At 34.4% G+C, this 25,190-nt stretch overlaps 2 protein-coding genes across 4 annotated transcripts; both read right to left on the bottom strand.

Annotated features, from left to right (window-relative positions):
* Positions 1-1,115: 1,115 nt before the first annotated feature.
* On the bottom strand, positions 1,116-16,902 carry LOC125066753 (organic cation transporter protein-like). 3 transcript variants are annotated; one of them, XM_047675003.1, is made up of 11 exons: positions 16,175-16,320; positions 7,540-7,613; positions 7,285-7,469; positions 5,001-5,202; positions 3,858-3,958; positions 3,290-3,438; positions 2,807-2,961; positions 2,538-2,711; positions 2,094-2,403; positions 1,639-1,820; positions 1,116-1,450 (listed from the first exon to the last, which is right to left on the bottom strand). In XM_047675003.1, exons 3-11 carry the CDS (start codon positions 7,467-7,469, stop codon positions 1,277-1,279), a joined length of 1,632 nt encoding a protein of 543 aa, XP_047530959.1. In that variant the 5' UTR covers positions 7,540-7,613; positions 16,175-16,320; the 3' UTR covers positions 1,116-1,276. The 3 variants fall into 3 exon arrangements, with proteins under 3 accessions (XP_047530959.1, XP_047530961.1, XP_047530960.1); XM_047675005.1 differs by lacking the exons at positions 7,540-7,613; positions 16,175-16,320 and adding an exon at positions 16,885-16,902; XM_047675004.1 differs by lacking the exon at positions 7,540-7,613 and having other exon boundaries at positions 16,068-16,320.
* A 3,447-nt stretch (positions 16,903-20,349) lies between these two features.
* Positions 20,350-24,122, bottom strand: LOC125067103 (organic cation transporter protein-like). The gene is made up of 6 exons (XM_047675483.1): positions 23,941-24,122; positions 22,442-22,673; positions 22,099-22,354; positions 21,148-21,789; positions 20,900-21,081; positions 20,350-20,522 (listed from the first exon to the last, which is right to left on the bottom strand). Exons 1-6 carry the CDS (start codon positions 24,120-24,122, stop codon positions 20,370-20,372), a joined length of 1,647 nt encoding a protein of 548 aa, XP_047531439.1. The 3' UTR covers positions 20,350-20,369.
* Between the last annotated feature and the right edge of the window lie 1,068 nt (positions 24,123-25,190).

The following is a 25,190-nucleotide window of genomic DNA, read 5'->3' on the forward strand; positions in this document are numbered from 1 at the left end:
ATTAGCCGGTTCCTAGTATCGCATTTCTTATGTCGACACATCGACTCCATCGCATGTTGGGGAAATCAAATACCTAAGAAAGCAATGGTGCAAAATAATATTCATCTTTAATTCTGAATAATATATTGGGGCCGCTTACAGTTGAAATACTTAGACCTTGGAATTAAAGAGCAAAATTTTTTTGTAAAACGTCCTTATAACACCTCATTTTCTTGGAAATAGGGATTTTTTTATGTAATAGGGAATTGGAAGTACTTGTGCTACATGGTGGTAAGTGGTCAAGACCACCCATAGTCTGACGCTGTAAGAAATATGAACCGTTCATATCATCAATGCACTGGGAATTAAGATATTATTTATCCTTTGCTTGAAGTAACTGGCTTACTCACCTTTAAATCGGGACACAACAATACTTTGCATTAATGCTTACGGGTGGTACCTACTTAGACGGAAATACACAGCCCTGATTGTTTTTTCACCTGCGAAATACTGCTAGCGTTCTTGGCACCATTTCATGCTGCATTGATTTGAACAGAAGCTTTCTGTTTGTGTACTTAATAGTCTTCGACGTAATTAATACAAGAGTAATTCATTTAATTACCGATATGTCACCAACTGATAATATTTTTATTAATAACGATATGCACTGTCGTTTTCTTGTCTTATCTATCTTAGAAGCGTTTTTAATATCGACTAACGAAATATTTTTTTAGATTTGTACAGTTGGTCCGGATGTATGTTCATATCTTAATATTACGTAAATATATAAATTTGATACTACATACCCTCTTTTTGGATGTGTTGTTATAATCCAACAACTGGGTAACATCATAATTAATAAAGACGATATAAATAAAATTAAAAATTTAATATTTAAAAATCAAACTTTATTAATGTCATTTAATAATTTTGATTAGTCTCTACCGAGTTACGCATAAAGTTAATTTGTTACCGAATCTATTCTTCACGCTAATTTTTCTAACTATTGTTTATAAATTATATAATACTTTTTATCTCACTGAAGTGCCTCTCGGGAAATTGTTATATACATTGATATAATTTATATGAATATATTATTTATAAATAAATATTTTTAATAACGACACTAAAAAAAAGATAACACTATTTTAATCAATAAAATAATTAGATTAAATAAATACTTATTGTTATTATGTTTAAGCAAAATAACGTTGTACTATATACAGATCTTTGTAGTTCACAGTCTTTCTCTTAATATAGGCGGATTGAAACTCACTACACGTAGGTTAAGTCGCTTTCATGCACTGCTGATATTAGTATTGGTGTCATTCGTGGCGTCAATGCGCTCAGCATCACAGATCCTGTCAGGTAGCGCCATGCGACTCGTGTCTGGGAGAAGAAGAGCCAGCAGCGCCGGACCCAGCGCTGCCAAAGAAAACACTACGCTGGGCAGACCGGGCATAAATTGGTCCTAGGCAAACCAATTATTAACTTAACTATTTTTCCCTTTTTGCCAAACAGTTGAACTGTATACAATATATAATGTGTAACATAAACTAGGTAGTAATGTTATGGAGTGAGGTGTACGGAACATAATAAACAATATTAAACATAATTTGAGTTATGAAATAAATAAAAAACGTTGAAAAGAGTACTTACTAGCAAAGGTGTTTGTGGAGCTAACACAGAGCCGAGCCGGCCGACAGTGGTGGCGATATTGGTCAGAGAGTTACGGGACGTGGTTGGAAATAGCTCCATCGCCACTACTTGTACTGAGAAGATGCCATAACTGCTGCACATCTTACCCGCCATGTAGAAAATTACTGAAGCCCACCAGATAGCTGTTGAAAAATAAATTAAGTTTGAATTAACAAATATTTCATAAAAAATTGCACTTTGCAAAACAGGAACATTTAAATAAATCGTTTGATGATGATGAGTCAAGTACGGGCACAATACATAATGTACTTACTCTCATAACCCGGTGTGACGGCAATCGGACACGACCGGCGAGTTAGCAAAATCATTGTTGACTTATATCATTTAATTACTATTTATAATCGAATAACATAATAGACACGCAGCATTGAATGAATACAACAAAAAATACTCACATTTGGGTACAAAAGCGGACGCCATAAAGAACAGTGAACACAAACAATACGCAACACAAATAGGCGTTTTTCTACCAAATTTTGTTAATGTCAAAGCTGTAATAATTCTCGGTGGTACTGACACTAGCATCATGGCAGAAAAGTTGAGGTATTTGCTGCCTGAAATGCTCGTGGAATTGATCATGGCACCACTATATACGAACATACACCAAAACAAGCAAGCTGCTATGATTGCCATTCGGATGAGTATAGTTTTTGATCGAAGGACTGATGAGATTTTTGGCCTTTCTACTGGAGCTAACTGACCAACCTAAAATCAATAAGTTATTAAGTCGTTCTTATTAATAAATAAAATACAGTAGGTGTATTGGTAGTTGTAAGAAGCCAAGCAAGATAAAAGGTACAACACGTGCTTCTATAAATATAAAGTAAAGAACCAGTAACCTCGTCTGCTTTATTTCTCTCTTCCGTTATCTTTGTTAGCATTTCCTTAGCTTTATTGGAAAGTGTGATATTATTAACTTTCGCTACTTTATTGAGTACGCGGACTGCTTCATCCTTTCTGTTATGAGCTAAAAGCCATCTAACTCCTTCGTCGACGAGGAATATGTAGAACACCTGAAAGTATCGAATCAAACAATGAAAATGCATTTCATTTATATTGCGTTTTAGCATTAAATTAATCAAATTAATGCGTAATGTGTATACATTACCACAATTAAAAGCGGCGCATAAATGGCGCGCATCATATGTCTCCAGTAAGGAATTTTCCACGCGATGAGTCCAAAGAACGCTCCACCCAGACTCGATAAAATGTCAGATATGCAAGAAAACGCTACCCTGCTTTTTTGACTTACTGACTCTAGGGCTGCAAGATTATAAATTTATTTTAAAATAATGTAAAACGAGATTTTATTCTACAAATATATTTCAATATTATTTAGTGGTATTCAAATAGTATGACTAGTTTAAGGTTCCAAGCCCTGATGGAGCAGTAGACAAAACAGGTGGATTTTAATTTTATACAGATTAATTTGTGTTTTTAAATTATTCTCTTTTTCATGCAATTGGATGAGAAGGAAAAATTCTAATAAGGTTATGTAACCAACCCACACTAAAGTAACTTGATAATTACATTTTTGGAAAAAAGAAACCCTGAACTCGTTGCCAAAAAAAAATAGTCACAACAAACTCACATAAAACCATCGAAGCGTTGCCATATCCCAGTACGGTTTCTAAGAACTCTAACACGAGCAGGGTCCAGTAATCAAAGGCAAAAGACTTGAGGAGACCCGCAATTCCAACCATAAGTGGCGTACCAACTATTATCACTTTCCTGCCGTATCTAAAGCCAATAAGTAGGTATCATTAGCGCTGTTGGTGGTATTTTTTCTATCTAATAGAATACGATGAAAGATCTCTAGTATGGATATGTTATCACAAAAATCGAATAGAAGCATAATTACATGCGATAATTTTGTTTTTGTCGATTTACTGATAAAAATATCAATCGATGTTTGCTTATGATTTAAATGTTTTCAAATAGTTTTATTTCATTTAATATCGACCGTTGCTAGCAAGGAAATGTCTATTTTAGGGTGGCTTCCGCGGGCCTTTGAAATTCCTGACGACAGGTAGCAGGTCAAAAAGCGCAGTTTCGCGCGTTGTCCCACTGACTTAACAGAGTCTTTTTCCAAACTATTGATGCTCCTTATCACAGCAGGAATCTTGAAATATAGGTTCTAATAGAAAATATTGTTTTACCTGTCAGATATAAATCCAGAAACTACGAAGGAAAAAACTAGTCCTAGATTGTGGACGGTCCCAATGAGCGTTCTCTTCCACGGCTGGCAGCCCAAGTCAAACTGAAATCATATCATTCATTTGTCGCTACGAATGCTAATGCTGGCTAAAACAAACCTATGATCTTTTTCAATCACATGAGGAGTAAAGACATATAGACGACTTTGACATTGAGTTGACGTGACAGAGAAGTTGTTATCGGAAGCGAAGAAGTAAAATTAAAGTAGATATAAGTAGTTCAGTCAAATGTTGTTGTAATGTATTCGCTCTGATCTGTGAACCGACTTTGTTGAAATTTGGTATGAAGAAAGTTGGAACGTCAATTTTCAGTTGTAAGTCACATTGCTACAACTTGACAAGGTTACTTTTTATGCCTAACAGTTATCTGTTGATTTCAAATACCGCATTTGAAAACGGGCATAAAATTTGTAATATCCGTACGTGTGACAGATTATTTTTCACTCGAGTGTTTCAGTAAATATAGGTACTATGTACACAACATTTTCCAAATAATTCTGACTTTATATCTATTAGGTTTATTTTATAAAAACTGTGCTTGTATCGTTGAACTCGAGGTTATTTGTCTAGATGTATGCACTCATCCTTTCGTTCGACGTCATTGCATAATTGATTAAATGTATTTATAATGAACAGGAATATCTTCTACAACATCGTGATTAAATGTGACCACGTGTCACGAACAATAGTGATGCAGATACGACTCACAGATTGTGCGCTCACATAATCGTACGTTACTGTTGGTATTCGAGTTCCGGTCGTATTACGTCGGTCCAACTTAATTAATTTCTAAATACAAATGTAGCGAAGAAAGATTAACTATTGAATTATTTAGCGATTCATTAATAATATTATCTGAACTTTCTCAATGAAGAATATCGAGAATTGCACGAAACTCAGTAGTTATTCTTTTCAAACCAACTTTTAAAAACAACAAACAAACATTTTAAATGTTATTTACCTTTTTTTAATCATCTACAAAATCTTGTATTAAATAAAATTTATTTATGACATTACCGTATCATAGACTTTTAATCGATATTTATAAAATTAAACTAATAGATAGAAAGATATATAGACACATACCTCAGCCACAATACTATTGTAATCCTCATAAACCACGTCATCGCATTCGGCCGTGTGATTGCTTTCAAACATCCTCGGGTCGCAGGTGTTGAAGTTCAGCGGCGCGGCGAGGACGGGTCGACGACACGTCGCGTTAGATGTCGCGATTGCCCACGACGAGTTCAAACTCAGGACCGATGTCTCGCATTCTGGTATACGACATCTGAAATGTATTTTTTTAATTTCAAATATTTATGCAGATTAGATGAGGCACGTAGGCAATCTGGCAAGTGATCACCACCACACAAATAGTGACATTGTAAGAAATATTAACTCCCCCTGCGCCAACAACCTTGGAATCTAAGATATTAAGTCCCTTGTGCCTGTAGTTACACCCTCTCCCCAACTGGAATACAATAATACTGAGTATTACTGCTTGGTGGTGAAAACATAATTATAATGTTGAGTGGTGATACCCAGACAGGCAAACAATTCTAATTAGTTTATTATGATAAAAATATATCAAAGAAATTAAACGTCACGATAAAACATTTTTGAGTAGACATTACACTACCAGAATCGTTTCAGAATGCAGCTTCCACCGAGAACAAACCGAACCTCACATAGTAGCTCTTTTAAAACAAAGCTTATTTACAATGCCTAGTATTCACAATTGTTTTTCTTGAACAGTCTTGTTGGAACCGGAGCTTAAGCTCAAACATCTTTATCCAAAAGTATTTGTTTAATAAAATCTATTGATTAATAGTGTCTTAAAATTTTTTTAATGGCAAATATGTTATTTTTCCGGTATTATTCTTATTACTTATTCCGGTATATACCTTTATCCAAAAATGCTCTCTCTACCGTAAGCAAACATTTGTAGCTATTATTATCAGCTTTTATAGATTATTTGTTTATATAATGCGTACATTTTTATACTTAATTAAAGTCTTAGAATTAAGAGCGTTCCGACGGCTCTTTGATGTCGGTTAAAAATACTTTTAAGTTGTTTGTTAATGCAGTTTACAGTTTTACATGTACCTTCACCCACTAACCCGCATAATGAGCTTCAAAACCTTCTCACAAGGACGAAACGAACGAATAGGACATCTAAGCAATGCCGTGGAACATGTACACGCTTACTTATACCAGATAATGTTCCGGTGTATATTTTTTTCTTTCTTTATCATTATGTTTGAATATATGTATTGTATTTTTGATAAAAATAAGTTATATGTGTTTGTGGTGATATTTCGTTAATTTAGCATAGTATAGCATTAAGATTTATACCGATCACAAAGTGTTTGTTATCGGCGATTAAATTACCCAAACAGGGTATTTATAACTCGTAATTATATTTTGCACCAATGGAGTAACTGATAACATGCAGCTACCGATAATAAAATTAATTGATTTTTCTTACACGTGTATTTTAAATCTGTAAAATTCAAAGTACTTAATAATTGCTCGTAAATTGTAAATCGAATTACAACCAATAAAATATTTAATGGCATTATTGTTCGAATTCTCTTGTTTTCTATTTTATCAACGGTTATTTCAGTGACGTCATTGAAATAATATCATATACCTACATAGGTCTCCCATAAGCAACATGGTCGTGGTTCGTCTCGTTTATGTGTTAAATATTTTGTAAAGTTTGATTAATTTTTTTTTATGACATTGGTAGGTGGATTACATGAGTTATCTGATCGTAAACAGTCACATTCTCCTGTAGTCAAACACTGGCGCTGTAAGAAATATTAACCATTCCTTACATCGCCTGTAGCTGTACCGCCTCACTCCCCCTTCAAACCGGAACACAACAGTACAAAGTTTTGTTGTTTGGCGGTAGAATATATGATCATTGGGTGGTACCTCACCAGACGGACTTGCAAAGACCCTACTATCAAGTAAAAGTATTACATACATGACAGTAAATTTTTATTTAAGGTCACATTGAAAATAATTATTTAGCCTTTGAGTGTTTAGCTTATGAGGTTACAACTCTCGATGTCCCCGTGTCCTAACCAAGGCTTAGTTTCAATAAAAAGTTATTGATTTTAGAAATTGACAGTGATTGCATTAGCACTCACCGGCCCTCCCCGCCCCTCAAACACCTCTTCTTTCATCTGCTTAATATTTGTCTTTATAAATCATCTCGTACTCGAGGAAAATTTCATGAGAAAGACTGTATCTGCCAAACCCACATTGAAAAAGCGGGGTAAAATACGCCTTCTCTGAAGTACAGACAGTTACTGCACTGTACTGTCTCACAGTGATCGTCTAGACTTAAAATGAATTGTACCTGAAAGGAACCTCAGCTGCAGTGAAGACGTAATTGAAGTTACACATGTTAAGGAATGAGTCTCGGAAGGCGAGCAGCAGCAACAGGAACAGCTGGTACTTGCCGAAGCTGCCCAACTCGCTCAGGATCCCGTCCAGGTTGAATTGGCCGTCGTGCTCGTCCGCAATATTCGACTGGGCAGACATCTGAAATGTTATGTTTTGTAAAACAACAGTCGCTTTCTTTAATATATTTATGGAATTATAGTGGCCATACTTTATTATTTTCTTCACAGATTTAAAAAAAGTATAGACTTCAGTGTTTCGTTCTTATTGTTGGAACCATTATTCCTAAAATGAAAAATAAAGTTAGTTACAAACCAAATTAATTAGTAATACAGTCAAAACTCTGATAGTAAATATTTAAATATTATTGAGAAATGTTATCGCTGTAGTTAATAAATATACCTCAATTAAATTTTCACTGTTATCGCCATACCCTAGTACATAATTTTACATAATAAATGAATAATGTATATTTATCTTGAGGGCTTAGCTACATATCACCATTAAAAATGAACAGCGTCAAGATTATTAGTATGGCGTGCATGTAAAATTATCTTGGCGATAAGCTTATTGCCGTTAACTCGACACCAGTGGCAAAAATCCGACATGTATTAATAATCAATTAAAAGACGATTCTTTTACCAATAATATACAAGACATACCTAACCTTCTGAAGGTCGGGAATTATTTACATTATTAACTAAATACATAACAGCAGACCGCGATGTAATGCGAATTATTTTAATAGCGCGGCTGTGGCGTGAATGCTCGACTACAATGATTTCATTTTTTGTAAAAAAAAAACCGTCAATCCAGCGAGTGTTAAGTGTAAACTTCCGCTGAGTTATTAGCTATTTAATTATAAAATTGCAACTTAAAACTATTTTTTTCCACTACAAATACATTTAAATATTTTAATTACGTAATGTTATAGATTCAGCGCCTAAACATAATTAGCAACCGGTTATTTTCAAGATTAAAATAATAAATTAAAACAATATAAACCTAGCAGAAGCCACGGCTTTGTCCGCGTGCAATCGGTTTTGTGGCCAAAAATACTTTATTGGCTATTTTATAATGGTGGGCTAAAGTGATTTTAAATTAAAGATTTGAAATTAGGAACATTAGGAAGCAGCGATAGTCTGTTATGAGGATATATCATATTAAATATCTCATAAAACTCTTTCTTTTATAAAACAAAGTCACAAACAGAAAATGCACGTGCTACTTACATTCACTACGAGTCAATCATTCAGTGACCTCAACGCGAATGAAATGCATTAAAATCAAACTGCTCATTACATTGTTATTTTTGAAGAACATTTATACGTAGTACATTTAGTATGTAGAATCAAACAAATCTTACAAGTCACAAATAATAAGATTATTTAACAGCGAATCGAAGCCTGCTTAGCGACGTTTCAAGTGTTGACTACGGAATTTTATTAAATCGTATAAATTAGCCCGAAAATGACTTATTGTCTTTATTTACTTAACTTTACACACATGTAATGTTAATGTCAATGCCAGTATTGTCAAAGGTATCTCCGGGAGAAGCTCTAGTAAATTAAAGATCGTATGGCTCTTTTTTAAGAATGAAACCCGTTTCAATGTAGTATCTTGTCTCTTTCTCACAAAGGAAGATGCCGTATGTCATAACACAATGAAAATAACTCAAATAAGCGATCCGAATAACCATAACAAATGATGAAGCTCGGTGGTTCAATTAGAGGACACGTGTCAGTGAGTGGTCGCCTGTATTACTTTGTACGAAGCCTCTGCTATTCGTACATTGTAATTGATAACACGAAAACTGCTAATAATATCCATTAAAAAGTTGATATAGATCACAATAGCCGAGAAAGTACAAACGGGCACAGCGCAACTCAGGGCTTAGGGGTGCGAGATATGGGGGCATATTCGTCGGTAGCGCATTATTGACTCCGAATATACTGAGATCGTCCTAGGATACTAAGAAAAAACATATTTTATGGCAGCAGCATTATTATTTGGTACCAATACGGATAGTCAAGATTTAAGTTTGCCCGAATAACAGAAGAGTTACACTATTATTTAGATTTTCATGGATTTGAATAAATAATTTTAGCATTCCTATATGTCTGTGGATTTTTATCAGCTCACTAGTTAATGATCGAAAAAACATTAATATGGTCGAAAACTTCAATCAACCTCAAGAAGAAATTCAACCCACAAATATCCTACCGTACATACTTCACGAAAGATCGTTAAAACCAAACGTTCGTAACGAGTAAAAGTTTAAAAATTAAAAACCGACTACATAAAAATCGCGCTCTGAAAATTATGGCGTTATTCCATAATTAACCAAATTCATTTTTTAAGTTTGCTGTTAAATTAACCCTTCTATTTAATACCCAAGACGGCCATTATATTTACCCTTTTTTTAAAAGTACAGTTTCTCTAGATGGCGCCATTTTTAATTTAAAATATCGTCATATAGCTAATCAAATATTTCTAGCTTGAAAGTATGTGGGAACAGATGAACATACTTACAAACATACCGGCTGAAATCAAACACCGTAATCTGAATACAAAATATTTCAAATTAAATATACCAGATTCAATTCGTGCACATTAGAAGATAATACATAATTTACATAACATAGTCTTGATAATAATGGTAGCGTAACTCCAACCGCGATCACACCCGTAACTATTTGAGTCGGATCGTAGCGACGAGGACTGAAACCCATTTCGTAATAATTTCGGTCTTTATAGTTCACAACTCGAACAATTACAGTTCAGCGTAACAACTTATACAAGATGTGAGCATTGTGTGACTAAATGACCAAAAACTAATACTTTCACGCGGTTTTATCGACTTTAAATGAGCTATTTAATCCACAGTTGCTTAACAACAAAACATTTAGATCTATGTAATGTATTCGAATCAAATCAAATCAATTTTATTCAAGTAAACTAGAATTAATTTATAAACATAAAAATTAATAACATTAGGTGTTTAAATATATACAAATATGAATTAAAAAGTTATTAATTAAAAGTTACAGTTGCTTTTTTTATCAAATCTTCTCTCTTATAACTTTTCCTTTTAATTTGTTAATTGACTACAAAATGTAGACCACTCAGATGGTGTGACCTGACATTTTTAAAATCTTAATAACTAATGGATGTTTGTACTTTATTGCGTGTGAAGGTGTGTGTATGTGCGTCTGTTTTGATGCGTCCGTGGATGTATTTATGAATATGGGCGCATATATGTGTACAATAAATCCATTACTGTATTTACCATAGGGCACATGGGACATGTGCCCAGGGCCCCCATCCTGAGGGGGCCCCAAAGAACCAACAATTTACTAAATTAAACCAAAAAATATCTAGCAAAAGGGCCCCAAATTCATGGATGCCCAAGCATAGCTTGAGACGGCTCTGAATAAATCACAGGAGGAAAGCAGATGACATCATGAAATGATTAACATCCTGTACACTTGTATACTATTTCAGTCTACCCTGAACATAACGACTTTACATAAATATATTATTTATGTTTTATAGCTAGATATTATTCAAAGTTAATCACGCTAGCGTATATTCAGGATATCTGACCCAGACATTTGAAATTGTATTAGAAAGGAATAGATGAAAATAAAATATTGCAACTACCGGCGCGCAATTTGGCTTCGCCCAAATTTACGCGTAGCAAACGACAGCGGGTTAAGAACAAGCGCAGGACATCATTATTATAGTAATAAAGTATAGAAGTGTGTGAATAATCCTCGCTCTCTGGATTCAAGAACAAAAGAAACGAGAATGTTTGAAAAGGGATCAGGTGTCAGACCAGCGGCTATGCATGCTTTTCGGTGTACGGCAGGAGTAAAATTACCACGCCCGCCTCTTGCTTCCGGGTTGTTATTTATTATTTCCAACAACGACGACGACTTTTGATGGAATTCCCGAGGACCTCAATCAGACTCACGAGCCTTTCGACCTTTGAGTGCATAATATTTCGTTCTCGATTTTAACTAGGTTTTTAAATGCTTTTGTTTCCATTACAATGCATATTGGACGGACAACGTTCACACGTTGTTATTTTGACTTCTCTATGTAACAATTTATCTTGTGTCACTCGTATGCACTTATGTGTATAAACACAGCCATTTTAAATTGAAATATCACTTCAATAATTACGATATATTCCGAAGTAAACAGTGACTCGGCAAATTTCTCAAATTACTGCTTGTATTCTGCTATATCGTAGTAATGGGGCAATCAGGGGACAATCGTTGGTCCGCAATTGTAGAAAATTTATATCGAAATACGAGTTACGAGCAGAGATCTTAAAAGGGAAGTTCTTGTAGATATAATGCCTTCTAGAACAGCCCATACATACATGCCAGCCTACCTTAAAGTCAAATTTCTTTGCGATCACTATAGTGACGTTATGAATTAACAAATAAACAGATAGAATTATTTTCTCTTTTATTCTATATACTTTTATTAGTCTGATAAATACTTATTATAATTAGATTCGACATTTCATTGATTTTAAGAATACATTTACACATCATAAATAGATAAAGCATATTTTGATAAAACAAATAGATGAAAAAACGCCCGGAGTGGTTTTCGTTGGTTATTATACATTAAAAATATCAATATAATCCTAATATTTTTTTATACTGCGCTAATTTCCAGTATCTCTACACATTGGGTGCATGTGATAATTGCCGAGAATAACAAACAAATTTAGTACCAGCAAAATGAAATCATATTATACACCCAAGTTAACTATATACAGACCCGTGTTTCTTGGTTTTTTATTAAATAGTAATTTCAAATGACTACGACTTTTTGAATTTTGATTTATACGACTTTTTGATAAGTAAGCTCAAAAAAATTTTAGTTGTCGCTCTCTTATCTCGTCTCGTGAGCACACCACCTGGACATATTCCCGTAGCGCAGTTATTTACATGTGAAGTGAATGTACACAAATAATAAGGCATAAATTCAGTAAATGTTGTAATTGTACATTTGTAATGTGTGGGCTGGCTGAGATAAGAACAATAATACGAGTACAATCTACTCCGCAACATTGTATAAGATATTGACTCCATTTATCAGTCTATTAGTGCAATAAATGTAAATTAAATAGAGTAAGGTGATGAGTAAACAAAGTGGCCGAGGGGGCCGAAGTTCGCCGGGAGTGTAACCTGCGACCGCTCGACAAGTATCCACGTGTAGCGTGAGCTGCACACTCGCCTTTGCCCTTCATTAATATGGATATTTGATACTACTTAATGTATCAATTGTTGTACTCAACTGGATGCAAACTTGCGCAAATAATTTGTTTATGTTTATTGACTTTAGTTCAGAAGTCAATTTCTTTTCCGGACCCGATCCTTTTATTATGATAGGAAGACGGTCAAACAGCCTTCTGATTAGAAGTACTTCTGCTCATTATTTGTGTCAATAAGCTCGAACCCGACCACCAAACTGCGTAGAGGATAATATAGTGCACGGGTGTGTGTGAACACAGGTGCAATCCTTATACCATTTATAATCCTATGGGACGTCACTTTGATACTACGGAAAGTAATTAGACGTTTACGGGCTTTGCAATTGATAGGCTCGCGGTCAGGAGTGTAGCACTGCCAAGTTCTCACCGAGATATGGGAACTGTTGCTTTATTAACTAGCTACTAAACCAACGAGGCATTTTATGTGTTAATGTTGTATGTCTAAGATCTAACTGAGATTAAAAGCGGGACTATTGTCGCGACGGTACACCGTACGACAATACATTAAATTTTCTCACGTTATAATTTCTCTAATACTCTTCGAATCAAAAATATTATTAATCAACATTAAACATAGCTTGCTTCGGCACAGTGTAGTAAGACATTTGTCCAAGTGGACTTGTAGTAACGGCTAAGCCATATTTTGTACTAAAAATTTCTTGATTAATTTATCTTAATTTATAACACAATATTCTAAATGCTATTCCATTCCCTATATCCACTTCAATTTTACTTCCAAAGTTGTCTTAATGGCTTCATCGACATGTAAAACGTGTTATTTGTTTCACAAATCCATAATGAACAACAGATATTATTTAAGCTCTCGACCAATTGTATTGCATCAATTCAATGCTATCTATAAAGGTATTATTTATTGTCTTCTTTGGCTTCTTGGGGTTGGAATAGAATATCTATTTTGACGAGTGACCTTCCAACTCACACAAGTATTTTCCAAAAATAACCGGTCATGGTTTTATCTTTCACAGACACTGGCATTGTAGAAAATATAAAATATAAAAATAGGACAATGAAGTTTCCCACCCACATAGGTGATATATTACGTTGTTTAAACTATTTGTCTGTTGTATCCACCTCCAAACATTACAGGGAGAGAGAGTGTAATCTCAGCAACGGAATATTATCAGGCTGTACTTGAATTTATTGGTCACATGTTTCACACGTCCATTACAAAGCTCTCCCGCCCTACTACCGGATAAAATACATTTTAACTTTAATCACATAAATAAGCCTATAATGACTAAGGCGGCCGTTCAAGTGCAATAGATAGCGACCCGATAGGCGGGCTCCGACCCCAGCTATTAATAGAAACCCACTCTCACTGTCTCGGCTGTCATTTTGATCTGAACACTTTGTACTGTACGAGGCAGACTTTCGCGATTACACTACCATCTCATTCCCTACTTAACTCAGAATAACATAACATCTCATTAAACATCAATAACATCTCATTCCGTAAAACTCAGGGCTTACCTTAACTTAAACTTAGAATTTAAGCCGACTGTACATTATAATAAAATAAAAATAAATATTTAGTTTTAATATTGGTGTTTTCAAGACAAACATTAAGTAATGGGTAATCTAACTTTAACTTAAGTATAAGTAACCATGGTAATGGGTAGCTTGTTTCTTCTCGAAACCCCATACCTTTTTGTTTGTAAGTTAATGTTACGAGACTTTACATATTTTCTGGATCATTTTGAATGAAATTAGGACCGAAAACTGTCTGCCTGACTGATGATTTTAGTAAACTAACTTCTTGTGCAGCTAGACATAAGCTCAACGACAACAGCGGCAATGGCTTAGTGGTTAGCTTATTCATGACCTTATAAGGATTTTTATGTACAAAATTTATCCTTTTTAACATAACTTACTAGACTTTTGGGTCACCTGATGGCATGTGGCCACAACTAGCCATAGACATTGGCTCGGCAACAACTGCTTAACCACCAATCACACATCGGCAATACGCTATTAACCTTGAGAACTAAGATATTATACATCTCGTGACTGTAGTTACACTGCCTTGCTCACCCTTTGTACCGGAATACAAAAACTTATGATGGGGTACTTCTCGAGCTCGCCACCAAGTTCAAACGAATTGCGATAAAGTCACACACAAAACTATGTTTGATTTAGGTTGTACTGATTGATGCAATTATATTCATCTAATTACAATTTATAAATAAATAAGCATAAAGAAATGAGTTATGATATGATATCGTAAGTATAATGTTATTATAACACATATCGACGCGACTGACACATATAGTGACTATAACATAACAACATATTATTTCCCAATACAATAAATGTTTAGTTACATATTGTGAATATTTAAGTGATGATATCAATTGTATGTATCAATCGTTATTAACGTCACTTTTGAAAAAACACGATAACAATAAAATATCCACCGCTATCATTCTAGAATTATACAAATTATAAAATTATTACGTAAAGTATATCCAGCTGGAGTATTTATTTTTGTTTAATATAAATTATATTATTTTCATATTGTTATTTATTTAAATGTAATCGATCCGCATGTCGGTAGCGAGTTGCGGAAACTACTCGATTCCACAGACGAGTTTTAAACCATTAGCATCTGCACTTGAATATTATATCTTCTCTATATTGTTTTTAAATTATACTTGCAAGGTAGACAATAGGCCACCTAATAAAAAGTGGTAACCAGCTAACAGACTCCAAACACCACCGACGTTGACAATGGAATCTAAAAAGCTAAATTTTAAAACTGGCTCACTCAATTTAGAATACATCAGCCACAGAGCAGTTGGTACCTAGTCAAGAACAGGGCCCTGTCAATTTTATTTTATTTCGAATTTACTTATAACTCTACCGCAAGCGAGCCGCTGTTTCTAATGGCTACTAATTTAACCTTAGAACGTTTATCGCCAATTTCTATTTGAAAGCGTAACGACAATTTTAATTACTATTATACTTATATTGTACTTTATTTAAAACAAATATATATATTATAATTTTCCAGTTAATTTTAGAGTTAGTTATGTAAAAAAAATCTTATTTCTAACGAATGTCGAACTAAATATATAAATATTATCATTATTTAGATTAAGTTTAAGTTGATTTAATAATTATAATCCAGTGAATTTTCATAAAATAATTTGCATGTACAAACAAACCGCGACAGACATCTCCCTAAGTATTGAGTTTTCAGATCTTGTTTAATCACATGTGCGGAAACAATGCAGTGTACGGCGATACGGATCTTTACAAACTCAAGGGGCAACAGAAAATAACCTTTGTATATCCGAACACATAAAGATATGCAGCATTAGGTATCTGTGTAATTGATTTTACTAAAATAATAAAGTCATCGTTAGATATGTTTCAAATATCATTTAAACCAAAGTATGCTTAGAAATCGTATAATACTATACCTTTTTAGTAAAAATTATAAAAAAATATCACTTTTGACACAACTTTTTTAAGAAATAAATTCAAAAATAATTTAAAGATTTACTACTAATTAAATATGGAACCTCACAATTTTTTTATAAATATTTGAAACGATGTCACAAATTTCCCGAAGCGTGCGACGCCGAACCGCGGCCGATAGCCCGATAACAGTGGATGCAGCGGAGTGCACACACGTCTGCACGTCAAGACGGCGCTCATTCACAGCTAATCGCTACTAATACACTACATTTCAATTCTGCATAAACACCTGTTATCCGCACGATTGACGCATACTTCCGCTTTCTATAAAACATCGCGATACCTCTCCATCGATTACATTAATTCTGAATAATATAAGGGGAGAAGCGCTAGTTCTCGACACCAAATCTGTCTTTGATATTCAGATCTTGTCAAGTCGTATAAAGTACCACCAACGAGATATTCTATCACCGAACAATATTATTTCGTATTGCTCTCCGCCGTAGCCAAGAGTGAGTGAGCTAGTGATCATACGGCGGACTTCTTCGGCCTCACGGGCGAGAGCACACGCCGGTGTCAAGGGTTCGTTCGACATTGTCAAGATTAAACACAATTAAATCATTTGTTTGTCCGCTTTTTCTATTCAATATTATACCATTGATATTGTTTGTTGGTAGATTAAGGTATGTACCTTACATTTGTCAAACTAATATTATACTGGTTCAATGACCCCTAATACATTGATACCTGTTTAATAAACGTTACATTTAATAAGCTGTTAAGATAATTTGAAATAAATCCATCCAATCCAATTTCAACCTTATCTATTCGAAGGCACGACAACAATTCAAAATAAGAGATATGTGTGCAAAAATTCGTCCCAATTCTCATAAAAGAATAATAGCACTAAGTATGATCACAGTTGAAGTTGAATAAAAATTAACACACTCAATATATTTTTTAATCATATAGCAAACAATAAGATTAAATAGAAAATACTGAGCTATCGATTGTGCATTTATGTATGAATAGTTTCATATCAACTCTGTTTTTTTATATATTTTTTACAAACGTTATCGATCAAAACACACTGTTTTTTTAGTTGGGCCTTAAAGCCATAAAGTCATTTTAAGAGTCAACAATTAGGCAAAAAAAGTTTATGAAAATTGACCAAGTTAATGAGCTTGATATAAACAGATACCATATCCATGACTACGCTACTCGTTGGTACATTGATTTAATTCGCGAAACGAAAACAGAACTAACTTTAATGGTGTTATTTTTCCAGAACTCATAATAAAATCAGCGAAAGTTTACACAAATGAAATCATTTTTATGAATCATTCTCTACTAATGTACTCGTGTAAGAAATATTATTTAACACAATAATCTTTGTGGTTTTTTAATACTAATAACTCTTCGAAACTATCGGAGATATTGAAATTTAAGCGATGTTAACTTATGAAATATTTTCCAAGTCCCGATCAGACAACCGTTATCTTTGTCTATTCAAAGACCATCCGAACGATATTGTAGATACAAATCGTGATTTATAAACATGAAGTTAGTATTGCAACTTTTAATAATTCACTTTAATTTACTGTGGTAATTACTCCAGCGATATCGTTTAAGATTAGTCAGTTGTTCAGTCGTATGTAAACACGTATATTTATGATTATATTTTTAGTCCTTCGTGCTCGGTATTCTCGTTTTTCAACTGATTTCTGCAAAAAGCCGTTTTCCCTACACAACCCTGCTTGTATCGAGCAAACATTATGTTATAGGGATTAGAGTGACGTTATCTCCTGTCACATCAGTGCTATCCCTACTCTCTTTCTTCTTTTCACATTTTGTCCCACACGCAGTCTTTATCATTTAATGGTGGGAGACAGCCGTACTAAAGGAGCCACGATGGTCATTACTTTTAAGGCTCTGGGTCTGAGGAGGTACCATATCATAGCATATTCTACTGCCAAGCAGCAATAATTAGTATTTTTATGTTCCGGTTTTAAGGAATGGTTAATATTTCTTACGACGCCAATGTCAATGAGAGATAGGGGTCACTTGCCATCACGTGGGCCAATTACTCACCCACCTACGAATAACATAATAAAAACAAAACGTGTAAAAGATTACATAGACAAAAAGGTCATCTTCTTCCCTCTTCCCTCTTTCTCTTGGCGTATCGGCATCTACATTCATACCTATGACTCCCTCTCATATTTCATTCGCCCTTTCTTATTGCCATAGCTTTAATAACAAAATATATCGTGAACAATAATTGCTAAAATATACTTGAACATATGAATAATTTAGCTAGAAAGTATGTTTCAGTCCAGCGGGCATTTTAACAACAAACGTCGGTGACAATGTTCGCTGGAGTCGTGACGAGCGGACGCACTTCCGCACACTCGCGTCACGTTAACGTATTGTGTAGTTTCTTTAGAGAGAGACAACATCACCTGATCCCTACTGGGCGCATGCGACGACCTTCTTTTTTCATGCGTTTTACTAAAAAATCTTTATAAACATTTTTTATAACTGAAGATAACAAAAAAGTTAAATCTTTTTCTATGGAATCTGTTTGTTTATAAAAGTTAAAGACGAAGCACTGCAAAATGTAATTATACTTTACACGTCATCATAATCGTTTCATTAAATTTCTACTATCGGGACTAAATTTATCTTGGATCACTTTTATCGTTGAACATAATTACGACATCATGAATTTGCAACATATTGTTCATCCATAGAAATAATATATATTTTTGATAATTGCCACATCATTATTAATTTATCTGAATTTTTCATCTGATCAGATTTCGTGATCCCTCTCGGCGGAATAAGAATTGTTGTAATTGTCAAGTCTTCTCAAATAGACGGCTGGATTTAGCACTGTTACTGAATAAGACGGGTCCGGACTCTCCGGGTCCGGGTTCAGGACCGGGTCTTTCAGAGGCTCAGTACGGATTCAGGGTAGGTCGATCAACCATAGACGCAATACTGTGGAATGTCTGATTCGATTGGCTTCTGCGAGCACCTGTCCTTCCCGGGATGAGGGTGTTGCGTTACGCGAATGACACCCTCATCACTATAGCTACATGTGCCTCTCGGTGGCTCTCGCATTTTTCCCTGGTGGCTATTATCGGCGGGACCTTCACCACTATCTGTACTCCGGGAACCCTTCTAGATTGAAGAGTTGCATAGGCGGGCCAACCGTCTGGGCGTCACGGTTGCCGGTAAGTCTCACATAGAACCCCCCACCTCTTCAAGCGGGAGAAACGCCTAAATGTTTTTTTTCAGAGAATAAAAAAAGGCTGGATTTAGCACGATGGCAGCTTCAGCGGCCGGCAACGCACCTGTAACTCCCCTGGTGTTGCAGATGTCCATGGGCGGTGGTAATCACTTTCCATCAGGTGAGCCTCCTGCTCGTTTGCCCCCTATACCATAAAAAAAAGCGAAGGAATAGAAGCTTGGGAAAGGTACGTGTCCAGCAGCCGTCTGAGATTAGATGAATAATGAAAACGATGATGATAAAGTGATTGTACCAAATATAATAACTTAAATTTTGTGAATGCTTCAATCGTACAAAAAATCTAATTAATTTATATTGGAAGTGTGTATATAAGTTACACATTACATACTACATTTATTTATTTAGAAGTTTCATGGACGTTACTTTTTGAAAAATATTGGAAAAGAAAAAAGAAATAATTTTGAAATAGGCTATAATAAATAAATGCTAGGCTACCATACAACCAGGTCAAGTTTCGTCTAGTAAATGAAATATGGAGATCATACAGTCCTAATAAAAACTAGACATATATTTTTTTAAAACCACATTCTTAAAAAAACACAAAAACATTCTTTAGACATTTATGATGATATTTGTCGATGAAATATTGAACAAACCAATTAAATATTGATATTATTAAACAATAAATTTCTACAAAGTGTAGTAATGGCCTATTGTTGAGAAAGTCATTCGTCTCTCTTGAGCACCATAATATCCAACTTAAATAGTCAACTTATACTATGACGTACTTGTTATTTGTGTAAATGACATTAAAATGGCGTAATTGTGAATTTTAGAAAAACACTGTATTACACTGGTACGCTAGCAGAACGAAAGACACACTTTTTTTTTGTTTGAGATTATATTTTTTAGGGGAAGAGTAAGAAAGAATGTCAGCTGAGGGTGTTTTTTTTATAACATACGCTTGTAAATTTCTATATTAATATTAAAACAATTTAACAAACATTAAATGTTAAAGATAGTCACTGTTTTTATTTTGCACAATATGCTAGTCACTAATTTTGCCTATTTCAGATGCTTCTGTCATCGTATCTGGTAGCTTTGTGCCGAGAGTTTCTGGCGTTATCATTACTAGCGCACCGGACAGCAGCGCGAAGCTTCCAAATAAGACAAAAGGCAGTTGGTCCCATACAGCTGCACCCTGAAAACACAAGTATACAAGGTAATAATAATGAGATTTCTCATTGCGTTAACAAATTGAAACACACAAAAACCTGCTATCTGAGTGAACTCAGATATTTAAATGATTCGTAGCAATTTTGCAAAAAAATATTTTGTTTCCTGAAAAAAATTGTTTGTGGCATCTGTGGTTTGGTCGCTCGATATTTGTAAAGAGATGTGGAAAGGTGTACATAGTACAATAGGCAACAGATTTGCAAGTAGGAAAAATGGTATTTAAGATAATATCACTTATGGTAATACTGCGTTATCAATGTCCTTAGATTAACTTGACAACATTCTATTAGCTAAGCTAATTCAAATTTGTATTTGACATTTCGAACTTTGAAAAATACCTACCAAAGCCGGCGTCAGTGGCGCCAGAATAGATCCAATTCTCCCAATCATAGAAGAAAATGCAAAGAGAGAGTGTCTATGCTTGGTAGGGTATAACTCAGACGTGTAAATGTAAATTGCTGAGATCACCATAGAAATACTGAATTTCCCAATTAAATATATAGTTAAAGAAACTCCGTAAAGACCTGAAATTGAAGTTCATCATCAATATCTCAAGGATTTCATATCTCTGCGTGGAAAGAAATACTTACCATCTGGCATGAACACGTATCCAATCTGACAAAGAGCGCAAACCCAATATGCTCCAATAAGCACGGGTTTTCTGCCAACTTTCCCCATAAGAAACATAGACGTCCAATAACCTGGTATTTCCACTGCTGATACTAATACAAAATTGAGATACCTATTGCCCACCATGTGTACGGAGTTAATAGACAACCCGTAGTATATCAACGTACTCGTGATCCACCAGATCGGAGACACAATTACTCGAATCAAAATTGGCTTATGGCGAAATACTTGAACAGCAAGACAGGGTTCCTGTGTTTTTTGTATTTCTAGTATTTCATTAATTCTTTTTTCTTCCTCAGCACTATGTCTTAACGCCTGGAGAGAATTAATAGACAGTTCTTTTTTATTAATACGTGCAGCTTTTTTTAATACATTTTCTGCCTCATCATACCGACCCTTGCTGATGTACCATCGAGCTGACTCCGGCATAATCCACAAATACACTATTGCAAGAAATTGAGGAATATACAAGGTCAGAGTTAAATTTCTCCAGTCAGGGACAGCCCATGCTATGAGACCTGTAGTCATCTGACCGACAGCGAAGAAAGTATTCATAAGAGCGCCAGCCACGACTCTGTATTTAGGTCCTGTGGTCTCCATCACTAGAATAAAAATAAAAATTGTCGCTAAATTAAAATTGACGACTCATGTTTATATTGTGTAACTATATCGCACCACGTCTTATTGCCTCTATTGGTTACAGCAGGGCTGAAACTTGAAACTTATTTTAATATATTGTATATTAAATATCATTAAGTACTTTTGTAACAAACTCCATTCGAAGTTTTTTAAGAAAACAGTTTAAATATATTCCTTACGTTATTTTAAGAGCTTAATCTTGCTTTAGCTGTTTAGATGCAGATATGTCAGGCAGACTCTTGTTTTTTTATTTATTATTATAGATCACTTACAAAAAATATAAAAGCTTGAAAATCCTCCAGAACCAAACATGGATTCGACTACTTGCAGAATGAGAAATCCTGTGTACGTGTTAACCCAATATCTGGTGAGTCCCAGCCATGCGGCGTTAATGGAACTTACGACGACAGCAGCACGGCGACCCCATCGATCCGAAATGAAGCCAATTATTGGAAGAGCCGCTAGAGTGCCCAGCGTCCGCATTGACCCAACTAGCGTTCGACGCCATTCATCGCAAGCTAAATTGAACTGAAAAATGAAGAGCTTATTATAGGTCTAATTGTTAAAATTGGATAACATTAGAGATTTTCTCGTAATAAAAATACTTGTCAGTACCTCATAAACAACTGAATAAGTGTTTTCGTAAACGAATTTATCACAATTAATTAGTCTGTCGCGGTTGAACATTTCCGTTGGACACACTTCGTTTGTCAAGTTAGATATAATTTCAGATTCAGCGAATCTTTGACAATTGTCGAACGAGCTACCACTAGCTGGTATTGCATTCAGCACCCAAGATGGTGAAAACGTCGCATCCTCTCTATTTTCACACTCGGGGATGAGACATCTGAAACATGTGAGAATACGTTTAGCCTTACCTAATTTTGTATACCACGTTATTTTGTAATTTTATAGATGTATGGTTTATGTTTAGCATAAAAAGTAAAAGTTTTTGTTAATTATTTGTTATTTTGCACTATTATTCAAAGTCAAAGTCTTATAGTAATTATAATTTGGCTTTTTCTATGTTTTGAACAAACAGTGATCGAGCTCGTATAATTAGTTACAAACACTCTATCATATAACAGCTAAAAAGCAAAAATTGCAACGTATAGTTACTTCTTCTGACAAAATCAAAGTAAACTTCATTTAAATGCTCTTATAAGTGCTTTTCTATCTTTATGTTAATTCCAACCTCATAAAATTTTCAAAAGGTTGTTAAAGGTTGTCAAAAGGTTGTTTTTTAAAGGCTTTTTTGCAGAACAGTTACATATATGTTTATAGTTACTCCACAATATAACCAAAAATATTATCAAAATCAAATCAAAATATATTTCATTTAGATACACTTTTACAAAAACACTTGGGAGGTTATTTTACGGAATTGTATTAAATGTAAAGCTAATTACAGACATGAAACTCAGTTAATATTTTTCAACATTTTAAATACAAAGTTACATCGTTCAAATACAATGAAAGGAGAATAGCCTTCCAATGGAAGTAGGAAAGATAAACAAACCTTAAATTTACATATTTCATACGATTTGCTAATAATTCAGCTGTGTTGTGCGCTACAAAGAGTTTATGATAAATACATATTTATTTATAATACAACTCTATTACACTTAACCACTTCTTTCCACTTTAATTTTACTTTAAACATTCCGATAACAGTTTTGTCGACGTTCAAAACGCATTTTTTTCTCAAATCCATAGTGAACATCGTAGACTAATTAAGCTCTCGATCAATGATATCGCGAATTTCCTGTCAAACGTTGTTTATTTGGATTTTCTCCTCTTGTGGTCAAAAAGAGTATAAGCTCCACTTTTTATCATCTATATAAACTTAAAAATTATTATGATTATTATATTATATTGCTCACTTTGATAGAATAAGTCTATCAAAGTGAGCAATATTATTGTGCACATACATAACAGTGCTGCAAATGTATTGTGATGCAACCGTAAGTATTCCTACTTTACTAAAAACATTGTGAAGGGATTCTCGAGTTCCAAGATTATAATTTATTCGTAACACAAAGCTGTCACAAAATTGATCATGTATTTTGCCTTATTATTTATTGTATTTATATAAAATCTGAATTGTAACTAACCTCGTGTTAATCCGAGCTACCGTGAACAGGTACTCACTGGTCGACCATCCTATGAACACGACTATCAGAGCGGCCAGGCCCACCATTCTCAGTTGAAATCTACCAAATTGTCCGATATCATTTTTCAATATCGTATCTAAATTCACTCGTTCATTGTTCTGTAGATTTCGTTCTTTCTCCATTATCTCGTTTAACGTCTTCGCATTAAGTCTGTTGTTTGAATGTTATTTTTTATTAATGGTTATTTACCATACTCGGCGATATATTACACTATAGTCGACAATGCGTTGGTTATATAAATTGACGTATTACGATACGCGGTGTAAATTCTTTAATACGTATTTATATATTATCGCGATTACATTGTACCATAAATTTTGTCATTGGTGAAGAATTGTATTGAAAAATTATTATTCATATTGTCAGGGATTAAAATATCGATATCATAAATATTTAATAATATTTGGGTATCGTAAAAGCTAGCGAATATTTTAATCACATTCAAATCATACTCAAGGTTACGATGTGATATTCTTAAAAATATCTTATCGATATTAATCAATCAACGAAACTGAAAATAAACAGTACTTTTCTAATTTAACCCCAACCTGATAGAGATGCAAATCACATGATCACAACTTTTTTAATGACGAAAAATGAACCAGAATCAGCAAGTATTTGCAGAACAGAAAATACGCAGCATGATCTCTTGTTTATTTAGTGGTGATAGGGCTTTGTATAAGCCCGTCTGGGTAGGTGTCACATATTTTACCACCAAACAGAAATACTTAGTATTGTTGTGTTCCGGTTTCATCCAGTGCCAGTGTATGCATAAGGAACGTAACAACTTAGTTCCCAAGTTCGATGGCGCATTGGCGCTGCAAGAAATATTTAATATTTCTTGCAGCGCCATGACTATGGGTGGTGATTACTTACCATCAGGTGGTCCATTTGTCCGATCTATTTTACGTTAAATAATAAACAATATACTCTAATTTTTTATATCATTGATTTGCTTTTCTTAGGAAGGCTCCTGTGACCGATTACGTATCTTGATATGTTCTGGTCTTCGCTTCACGGGAGAAGCTTCATACAAGATTCTACGATGTTGTTTTCCTCGCTCTAACTCATTTGCCTACAACATCCTATAAACAGAAAGATCATAGCCGTAATATCGTATGATTTACCTCACTTAACATTGACATATAATAAAATATGATATGTGACTTTTTATGATATTACGTCTGTTT

Source organism: Vanessa atalanta, chromosome 10 (assembly GCF_905147765.1).
Source record: "Vanessa atalanta chromosome 10, ilVanAtal1.2, whole genome shotgun sequence".
Classification (NCBI taxonomy): domain Eukaryota; kingdom Metazoa; phylum Arthropoda; class Insecta; order Lepidoptera; family Nymphalidae; genus Vanessa; species Vanessa atalanta.

Coding starts and splice junctions, on each gene's coding strand:
- LOC125066753 (XM_047675005.1), bottom strand. CDS start 7,469: ATGTCTGCCCAGTCGAATATTGCGGACGAGCACGACGGCCAATTCAAC. Junction 5,203..7,284: donor GCAGCTGAGGTTCCTTTCAG/GTACAATTCATT, acceptor AATACATTTCAG/ATGTCGTATACCAGAATGCG. Junction 2,962..3,289: donor CAACGCTTCGATGGTTTTAT/GTGAGTTTGTTG, acceptor ATAATCTTGCAG/CCCTAGAGTCAGTAAGTCAA.
- LOC125067103 (XM_047675483.1), bottom strand. CDS start 24,122: ATGGAGAAAGAACGAAATCTACAGAACAATGAACGAGTGAATTTAGAT. Junction 21,082..21,147: donor ATACGTGTTCATGCCAGATG/GTAAGTATTTCT, acceptor CTTCAATTTCAG/GTCTTTACGGAGTTTCTTTA. Junction 20,523..20,899: donor CGCCACTGACGCCGGCTTTG/GTAGGTATTTTT, acceptor TTGTGTTTTCAG/GGTGCAGCTGTATGGGACCA.